Source organism: Lepidochelys olivacea, assembly GCF_965140295.1.
Source record: "Lepidochelys olivacea isolate rLepOli2 genome assembly, chromosome: 18".
NCBI classification, from domain to species: Eukaryota; Metazoa; Chordata; order Testudines; family Cheloniidae; genus Lepidochelys; species Lepidochelys olivacea.
This window is the reverse complement of record NC_140428.1, coordinates 25839356-25848860: the sequence shown is the minus strand read 5'-3', so window position 1 is coordinate 25848860 and position 9505 is coordinate 25839356. Positions and strand designations below refer to the sequence as shown.

Sequence of the window (9505 nt, the reverse complement as noted above, 5' to 3'; positions counted from 1 at the left end):
TCGTGATACCAATGTAAGTTTGTAGTGCAGACCTTGCCTACGCTCCCAGGCTCGTCTTGTGCAGGTTTCCTTCGAGGACGAGGAACGATAAGTCAGATAGGGAGTGATTGCTTTGTGAAAAGTGTTCACACAAGGGTGTCTTTTATAATTTTTTGAGTGTGACCTCATTGGAGAGTGTAGTGATTGTCTGGTATCGTCCACATAGTTGTTGGGGCAGCTGGTGCACTGGAAGAGGTTCACCAAAATCTGACCCGCCTTGTATTTAGCTGTGGTGGTCCGGTTACCTTTCCCAGACCTGAAGAAGAGCTTTGTGAAGCTCAAAAGCTTGTGTCAACCACCAGCAGAAGTTAGTCTAGGAAAGGATATGATCTCACCCACCTTGTCTGTCTCATGTATGTTTAAGCAGTTTGGGAAATAGGCTTCAGGTGGCACGCCTGGGAGATTAAAGGGCCAAAAGACAAAGGAAAAAAGTCCATTTTAACTTCAGACGTTAAAGATTCTTTTGCTTTAAAGTTTGCTATCACTCAGAGCCACCTGTTACAAAGGTTCATTACATTGTTTGGATGATAGATGTCCAAATAGTGGGGACCTTGACCTTGGGGCACGTTTAACGCCGAATTTTGCACTCCTATGGTACCTTCCATTTAGGGATCTCAAATCACTTCACAAACATCATGGAGCAAATCATGGTCTATGCACAGCCCAGGTGATTTGCTCTGTTGCTTTCCGGGCTTTGCACAGCCACAGAGTATGCATGTGTAAGTGTTGGGGGAAGAGTCAAGTCTTTGGTATCCCCTAAGGTGGGTAGTTTTCCCATTTTACAGATGCAGAAAGTAAGGCATATTTACCCAGATCCCCCAAGATATTTAGGTTCCTAACTTCCATTGAAATCAGGCGCCTAAATACCTTTAAAATCAATGGACATTAAGAGCCTAAATACTTTTGAAGATCTGGACCATAATGTTTAAGTGACTTGCTCCGAAGTCACATAGTGACACACACACACACACACACACACACACTTGCAGCAAGCAGACATAGCCATGGCAGAGACACTCAAGCAAACCCCTGCTCCAGGTCTTGTGCATAGTAAATAAAAGACAAGACAACTCACCCCTGTCTCCTGTGCAGCTGCAAAGAAAAAGAAACAACTGCGTCAGAAAACAGTCTGGTGCATTTTGTATTGACACGTTTATGTATTAATGTCCCAGGGCCAAGTCCTGCCCTTAGACACATGCACAGCTCTCTGCGATTCAATGGGGCCATGTGTGTGCACATCCGCAAAACGTGGCCCCACTCTGCTCTAACTGCGCTTTGCACTACACTTAGTAGCATCTTGAGGAATCACCCCGCTTGGAGAGGAAGGTGGTTACGTGACAATGCTAATCCAATGTGATTCTGGGCTCTAACAATGCTTTGCATTGATACAGCACCTAGCCTCTAAGGATCTCAAAGAGTTTTGCAAACAGCAAGCTATAAGGTGGGCATTATGTCAAACAGCTACACTACGGCAGAGGGAAATTGAGCGATTTGCCAAAATTCACACCTCTGGTCATTGGCAGAGCTGAGACTATTATCCAGGAGTCCGGATTCCCAGTCCCAGCTATAACCAGTAAACAATGTTCTCTCTTAGACCTGAGAACATGTTCTTCTCTTGGTGGATAAATGATGGGGCAAAACGGAGATGCTTATTTCTGAAGGAGTAACAGGTTATGAATAGAGCCCAAACTCCCGTTCCATTAACATCCCTGCTCCCACAGTGAATGAAAAGGGAACTTTGTAAACACAGATCAGATACAAGCAGGAAAGATCATCAGGAGGGGAGAACTGGTCCAGGTCGCTTGGAGAATGTGAACAGCTGGTATTTCTAGCCACTGCAGAACCTGGCCTGGGAAAAAGGCCGGTTTTGGCCATGAGCTGGGGAGGGAGAGGATCTTCCCGAGCTGGGCGGGGGGCATGTCCACTGCAGCTGGGGCGATAGCGCAGCCCCCTGGCCTGGGACCAGCCAGTTCACCCAGTAAAGTAGGTCACATTTAGGGTCAGCAAAGGGTCTTTCAGGCAACCCTTTAAAGAAGAGAGATTTAGACTCTCACAGGATTCTCAGTTTGAAGAGGCAATTCCAGTTACAGGTTGGCATGTTCCAGGGTGAAACAAAGACCAATGTGGGAAGTATGAACTCTGCCAGTCTGACCCCTTTAGAGACCCTTTGACGGGTTTCACAGGTTCCACACTTTTCTTACTTACGTGTTAACTCACTTTTCCTCTTCTTCCTCCGCCATAAAAAGACTATTCCTCCAGCCACTGGAAGTACAAGTAACACTGGAAGGAAAATTATCAATGCTATCGCTTTGACAGAAAGGCCTTTTTGTACACAAACGGCATTAGAAGTGGCTGTCCCGGCCTTTAGTTCTGTCATCCCTTCCTCTTCACACCTAAGATGAAGGAAGATAAGTTATTAAACATCTCAGCATATCTACAGCCTTCCCACTGTGTCGGGGCACCCATCATTCTGCCAGGTGGATTCTTTAATATATTGGATCAAATATGATAAGACCCCATCCAGATTCTGACCCTGCAGTCTGTGGACAGGCCAAACTCCCACTCATTTCAATGTAGGATTGCGCCCTTTGAGCAATAGAAACCTACACATTGGAAAATTAAGTTATAAGGGCCCAAATAGTGAACAGAACATACGATTAGACTGAAAAATACAAAGACAATAAATTGACTGTAGTGACCTCAGAAGTTTTTACCTGCCCACACCTCAGCGTAGGATTCTGTGTTTTTAATGCCTGTGTCACTGGCTCTAGGTTTTTTGTCGCCCCAAGCTCCGAGCCATGGCCACTGGTCGGCCTCAGAACAGACCGAGCCTGCGTCAGGGGCTGAACTGGCCCCCAGCTGCCCATGCCAAGGAGGCAGAAAGGTCTTTAGGACTTGGTGGATAATCGAAGAAGGAGCTGGTTTTCAAGTCTTTATATTTGCAAACCCTCCCCGCTCCTGTGTGGCCATGGGGCTCTCTGGCCATGGAACTGGGGCTGTTACACTGCATGGGTGGCCCAGGATCTGGATCCACACAGTCTCTCTGCCATGTCACTGGGCTCTGTGCAGTGAGGATCTGGCAGAGGGGGCTGTGGTTGGAATCCACCAGCCATCCCATCTCACGGTTATAAACAGCCCCGAGGTGAATCCACGGAGAGTGCCCAGGGTATGGAAAGGGATTCCTGGGGAAAGGATTTCCCCAACACACAGCTCACAGCTGTACTGACTTAGGGTTACGTTTCCCAGCTGCTGAACTTCAGGGCATCTCTAACCAGGTCAATTATAGCCGCAAAATTCAGGTACAAAGAAATAATGATGAATGAAAGGAGAGAACGCAGCGTGTAAAGTCAGTGCAAGGGAAAAGGCCATGTGTCGTCAGAGTCACCTACTTGGTCCATGGCTGACAGGTGCGTGACATCTTGGTTGCTGAGAAGGTTCCATCAGGGCAAACCTCACATACGTTGTCACGGAATTCTGTGCCTATAAAAGAGGACGACATAACTGAAATCTTTCCTGAATGTGGGGCCTACAGGAGCCTTGATTTCAGAAAGGTCTCCATCCACATCTCCCCACTGTCACCACCCCCACCATGTTGCAGAGCCATCTCGGTCAGTGCAGGAGTTAGCACTTTAAGACTAGATCTGCGCTGGTGTTTTATTCCTGCCCTGTACTTAAATCTGTCAGTACTCATAGAGCACAGGTACATGGGGAAAAATGCACCTCCTGCTGCCCCACATACCTGGGCCATTACAAGGGCCAACATCCCAAAGGAATAGTAAGACTCAAAATAATGGTGCCAAGTTGTGTAATAGCACAAAAGCTGCAACAGAACACAGCAGGGGTGGAGGGCAATCGGGTTTTGGGACGTGGACTTGCAGACCTATGTATATATTAGGTCGACTTACAACCACCGCAGTAATTGCCTCGGTGGTGCATTTCCACACTACCCTCCTTGGGCCAGTGGTGCATGTCCTAACCAGGAGGGCTTCTACTGACCTAAGAGGGGCAGTGTGGGGAGCTGAGAGCCCGGTCTCTTGGCTCTGCTGGCAGCTCCTTGCCAGGAGCCTGGCTGCCCCACAGGTTCCTGGGCTCCTGACAGGCTGCCTCCTCCCACCTCCTGTTGACACTGACATAATTAGGTCCCTTCCTAGCATGTCATTGTAAGGCGCCTCTTTGCCTTTTTCTGCACTTCTCTGCAACCTCCCTTTCTGTCGCAGTGTAGAAATGCTCTTGAACAGCCTGGGTGACATGTAAATGGAACAACAACACACACTCTGCTTTTCGACAGCAGCTCCCATCCCAGTATCTCCAAGTGCCGAGCTCTCAGGGCGTTAACCTCACATCACCCCATGCAGTATCCACCTTCAGAAACACACACCTGGCTAGCTGGACAGTCAAGCTCATTAGTTACTAGAGCAAAGAACCGTGAGGTACTTTTGGTTCGTCTGGAACTCACACGTGCCCTTGATCAAAAGCCTTACCAATGGACCATGGCCTGGATCCACACCCTCTCTCTCTGTAAAGGGACTTATGTGTCTACAGCAGTGATGTACTGCAGTGTAATTAACAGGGATTCTGCACCAGTAGAAAATGTCAGGTTTCAGAGTAGCAGCCATGTTCGTCTGTATCCACAAAAAGAAAAGGAGTACTTGTGGCACCTTAGAGACTAACAAATTTATTTGAGCATAAGCTTTTGTGAGCTACAGCTCACTTCATGGGACACATGTAATGGAAAACACAGTGGGGAGATTTTATGTACACAGAGAACATGAAACAATGGGTGTTACCATACACACTGTAACAAGAGTGATCAGGTAAGGTGAGCTCTTACCAGCAGGAGAGCTGCGGGAGGAGGGCAGTGGGGGGAAGGAAGGGACAACCTTTTGTAGTGATAATCAAGGTGGGCCAGTTTCAGCACTTTACAAGAAGGTGTGAGGAACAGGAGCGGCGGGCGGGGGGGAGTGGTAAGGGGGGAGAATAAACATGGGGAAATAGTTTTACTTTGTGTAATGACACATCCACTCCCAGTCTTTATTCAAGCCTAAGTTAATTGTATCCAGTTTGCAAATTAATTCCAATTCAGCAGACTCTCCTTGGAGTGTGTTTTTGAACTTCAACCAAAAAACTTCAAAAACAGACTCAAACGAGATCCCCCCACTGTATTTTCCACTACATGCATCCGATGAAGTGAGCTGTAGCTCACGAAACCTTATGCTCTAATAAATTTGTTAGAGTCTAAGGTGCCACAAGTCCTCCTGTTATTTTTTCAGTGGAAAATGTGTTGCTGAACAAGTCTGTTGCACCATAGGAGCTCCAAAGGGGGCATTGTTTCAAGAAAAGGGTGTGTTTAGCACACTTATCTTACTAACAGAATTCTCTGCCCAAAAGCGTGCTTGAGGGAGCTCTGTTTCTGGTGTGCAAGTTGAAGCTGAACTCACACTGCAGTCTGCTGCTGCGTAGGTGGGCTGCCAACATGTGTGAGTGCAAACCCACGGCCTCATGCAAATTGCTGCCTGAAAGAGCATCATGCAAGTGTCCAACGACACCCAGAGGAGTCTCAGCTCATCACAGCCTGTGACACTTAACCTTGCCCCTGTATTTTTCATGCATGTTTAGCAGGGGGATGGCAGCTTTGTGTCTGGCCTGGAAGACGACCGGAGCTCAGCTCTAGGGCAGGACCCTGGGCAGGGAATAGCAATTCCAGAGTGAAGGACCCCTAGCAGCTTTCTCCCTCCCACCCCCTGCCTCCCACGTATATTGAGGGAGCTCCATCTCAGTCAGGACCCAAACCACTTCTGTCTCTACAGGTCAAACCCAATTCCGACATGGTACCAACAGGCAACTCTACTCAGTCAGCAGGCTGCTGCATTCTGCAGGGTCCGAAGGGTGGCCCCAGGCAGAGCACAGTTCAGCAGAGACTCCTGCCTTAGGGAGAAGAGGTCAGAGGCGTCTGGCCAGGCACAGATGGAAAGAAGTGCTGTTCACCACAGCTGTGACCTGGGCATCCGGCTCAGCACGTGCTCTGAACCACCCTGGAGCTGTGCAACGCTGTTACAACTGGCAGTCACGCTCACTCAAAGAGGGGGGCCCATCTACAGCTCAGCCACTCTTCCGGCTGCTTCCCCAGCTCACCAGCATCACCTCAGTCTCACCTGGATCAAGTCTCAACCAGTTTGCCCTGCTCCAGATTCATTCTGTGACTGCAGGGTTTCCCCTTGGTATTACAGAAGTTATGTTGCCTTACCAGGTTCTTTCACCATAGAGCCAGGCAGGCAGATGGTGGAGGGACGACACATTTCACAGTCCAGGCCTGCAATGTGCCTGCAGAAATCCCCCGGGGCGCAGCCGCACATGGTGTTCTTCGTATATGAGCATTTTTCTTTTATTATCAGTCTGGCTCCTAAAGGAAAGTTACATGCATCACAAATACATTTACATGGGAACTAAACAGAGCAGATACAAAAATTAATGTGTATCCCCAGTCCTTGCTGATCCATGGTACAGGGCACAGGAGCTAGAGGGGTTTGTTATGATGACTCCATTTAACAAGTGTTGTCATGTAAACAGAACCCTCTGGAGCCTGATTCTCTGCTGCCCTGCACCTTGTGTTGTATTTACATCTGTGCAAAGGCTGCATGCAAAATGCTACCAAATCAGCGTTCTCTACACAGCTGCAGTTGAGATCGTGCTTTGCACCCACTCTGCATTCATCTGCAGAGGATCTAGCAGAGTTTAGCAGAGGGTCTAGCAGGGTGTGAATAATGACAAAGGCGGTGGAGAATGAGGCTCCCAGTAGCCACAGATAAAGGACCACAACCTCCAAGCCAGCTGGTCACTGGAGAAGCACTCCACTGTCGTGGGATTTTGGAGTGGCCATAACACCTGCTACACAACCTCTCCTCCTGGCTGCCCAGCTGATCCCCTTGAGCTGGGAGGGCCTTTGTGGCCACAGGCAGCTGATATAAACTAGAGCAGCCTGTTCTAATTCATGCTGGGGACCAGACCCTAATTCCCCCACGAACAGAGGAGCGCAGTGGTTGCTCACTGTCACTCATGTCACTCTCGCCTCCTGAGGTAGTTGCGTGTTCCTCAGCCACTGCTCAGGACCTAGGATCTGAAAGGGAAGGTTATAACCTTCCCCAAGTACAGTCCAGATCCTGAGGGTGCAGTGCTGCTGCTCTAGGACAAACGATACCATCTGAAATGTTTGATTACAATTATTGTTTATTGTTTTTGTTCTTCTTCTGCTAAATCTAGAGATCCACTTTCCTCCTGAGAAGAATCTCCTGGGATGATTCCACAGACCTTAATCAGTGGAAGATGTGCAACTAAAGCCCATGCACTGTGCCAGAAATCTCCACTTCCGTGATTTGCCCAAGACTGCAAGGAACTCAGTAAGAACTGTGAGCGGAACCCAGGTCTCTTGACTTCCAGTCTTGGATCCTAACAACTAGGCTGCTTTTGTATGTGTGGGCCGGGGGAGACAACTCAGAAAAAAATAATTAAAATCCACCCACACACAGAGCAGCTTCCTTACCTGCATCGCACAGTTTACATCTCATGCATTCCGTTAGGCCATTGGGATGCTCTGTATATGTGTCGTCCACACATGGCATGCAAGTTGTGCTGCTATTTTCTCTACAATGTTTGACCACCCTAGTCCCTAAAGCAAACAAAACAATTAGCTCCAGTGTAAATTAGGCTAATATATTTAATGCATTCATACAGAGATTGCAAAAGCAGGTCATTATGCAGGACAAATGCACACACTATGTGTGTGGATTTTACATGTTGCACACACCACCACTGGAAATAAAAGGTAAACGTCTCAGAACTAGACTGCCAGACCCGAAATCCTCTATTTCTGCACAACACAGGAACAGTGTAAACAGAAACAATCTCATAACTCACACCCCTCCCTTATCAGCAGTATCCCTAGTACAGTCGTGCTTAGACTCTGTGTACCGGATACGGGACCGTTGACAGATGCGTGTGTCCCCACTCTGACCAGTCAGGATCTTGGAAAAGATGCAGTTCTGAGTATTGTAGTTCCTCCTAGGGGGATGGAGAATCCCCAGGTGAAGCAAGTGACTGGAGGGATCATATGACCAGAAAGGGCCAGGGACTAAGAAGTCAGGTGGCTGCCTGTGCCAGTCCTCTAGTACTGTAAGAGGTAGATTGAGAGGTGAGGGGCTGGGGCAGTCCTGGTGTCCACAGCAGCCTGCTGGACAGCTGCCTGGCACAGGGCTGTGGCTGGGCTGGGACTGGCAGAGGTCCCTGTGCAGAGGAAAGATCAGTAGGATCCTGATAGAAGGGGACTATGAGGGGCTGGGGAAGGGCTGGGGGATCCCGGATGCAGGGCAAAGGGTGAATACAGTGAATCCTAATGGGGACAGTGTATTGTCTGTGTTACAGTCAATCAGGGCAGAGATCTGGGCCATGGGCCGTCAGGCCTAGAGTTGGAAACAAGAGTTCAGCCAACTGGTCAGAGCTGTGTCCGGGAGGCAGGGTCCAGGAACAAGCCAATGGTCAGTACTGGAGTGACAGAAGCCGAGTGCAAGAGCCGCAGGGTAAAGTAGGGTTGTAGTCAGAAGGTGCAGCCAAGAGTCAGAAGCCAAAGGGTTAACCAGAGTCACAGTCAGGAGGCGTAACCAAGGGTCGGGGGTGGGGGTCCGAAGCCAGGACAGGGCTGGGGTAAGGACGGAAGCTGGCTGGAGCAGGGCTAGGACAGAGCAGGACCAAGGACTAGACACAGGAGCTGGGCAAGCCCAGCTGCAGGCAGGGTACACATTGAGCAGCCGCTGTTCTGCTCTGGTTGCCAGGCTGCTAAGCAGGACTCAGAACTGCTGATCCACCAGCCACTCGGGTGCTGTGACTGCCCCGCGATGCAACTCGGCTTACTGGCTCCCCAGCAGTGAAGTCAGTCAAGGGAGCAGGCCAGCAGCTGGTCCTACCTGACCTGGCCTCTGACAGGCCTCAACAGGTGAGGAAGAGAGGTGTTATGGAGAAAGTGACTTGCCCAAAGTATCACAGTACGTCTCCTTCTGGATCTCCTGTGTCCCAGGCCACAAGAACCATCCTCTCTATGTCCTCCACTGACAGGTGAGTAACAAGCAATGTAGATGTTTACATGGAGAGATCTGTGTCCTCACCACCAGTCAGATTCACAGTAATAGAGGCGACCAATGTCTCTGGAGGAGGCCGGGCAATTGGACTCTTTAGGGAAGGGTCTTGATTTTTAAGGAAGCAATCATATGTACCTACCAGCACTGCACATGGGACAGCATTCGCCATTTGTTTCATATTCGCCTGGGTAGCATTTTACAGCTTCAGAATGGGGCAGTTGTGTTATCAAGAAAACGACACAAATCTTTTGGGAAGAAAAGAAGAAAGAGTTTTGGATTTGCATCATGCAGGCTCAAAAGCAGACTGGAAGGAGCTGGTCGCACTGTGGCACTGATTAGTG

At 49.1% G+C, this 9505-nt stretch overlaps 1 protein-coding gene across 2 annotated transcripts in view; it reads right to left on the bottom strand.

Annotated features, from left to right (window-relative positions):
- LOC311532870 (tumor necrosis factor receptor superfamily member 14-like) overlaps nucleotides 1-9505 on the bottom strand; it is a 75402-nt gene that overhangs the window by 1956 nt on the left and 63941 nt on the right. For both annotated transcript variants that reach the window (XM_084651794.1, XM_084651793.1), the window contains 6 exons: nucleotides 9304-9409; nucleotides 7577-7702; nucleotides 6284-6439; nucleotides 3429-3519; nucleotides 2245-2432; nucleotides 1115-1131 (listed from right to left, as the gene is read on the bottom strand). In XM_084651794.1, coding sequence (XP_084507920.1) covers nucleotides 1115-1131; nucleotides 2245-2432; nucleotides 3429-3519; nucleotides 6284-6439; nucleotides 7577-7702; nucleotides 9304-9409 — 684 coding nt within the window. The remainder of the gene's footprint in view (nucleotides 1-1114; nucleotides 1132-2244; nucleotides 2433-3428; nucleotides 3520-6283; nucleotides 6440-7576; nucleotides 7703-9303; nucleotides 9410-9505) is intronic.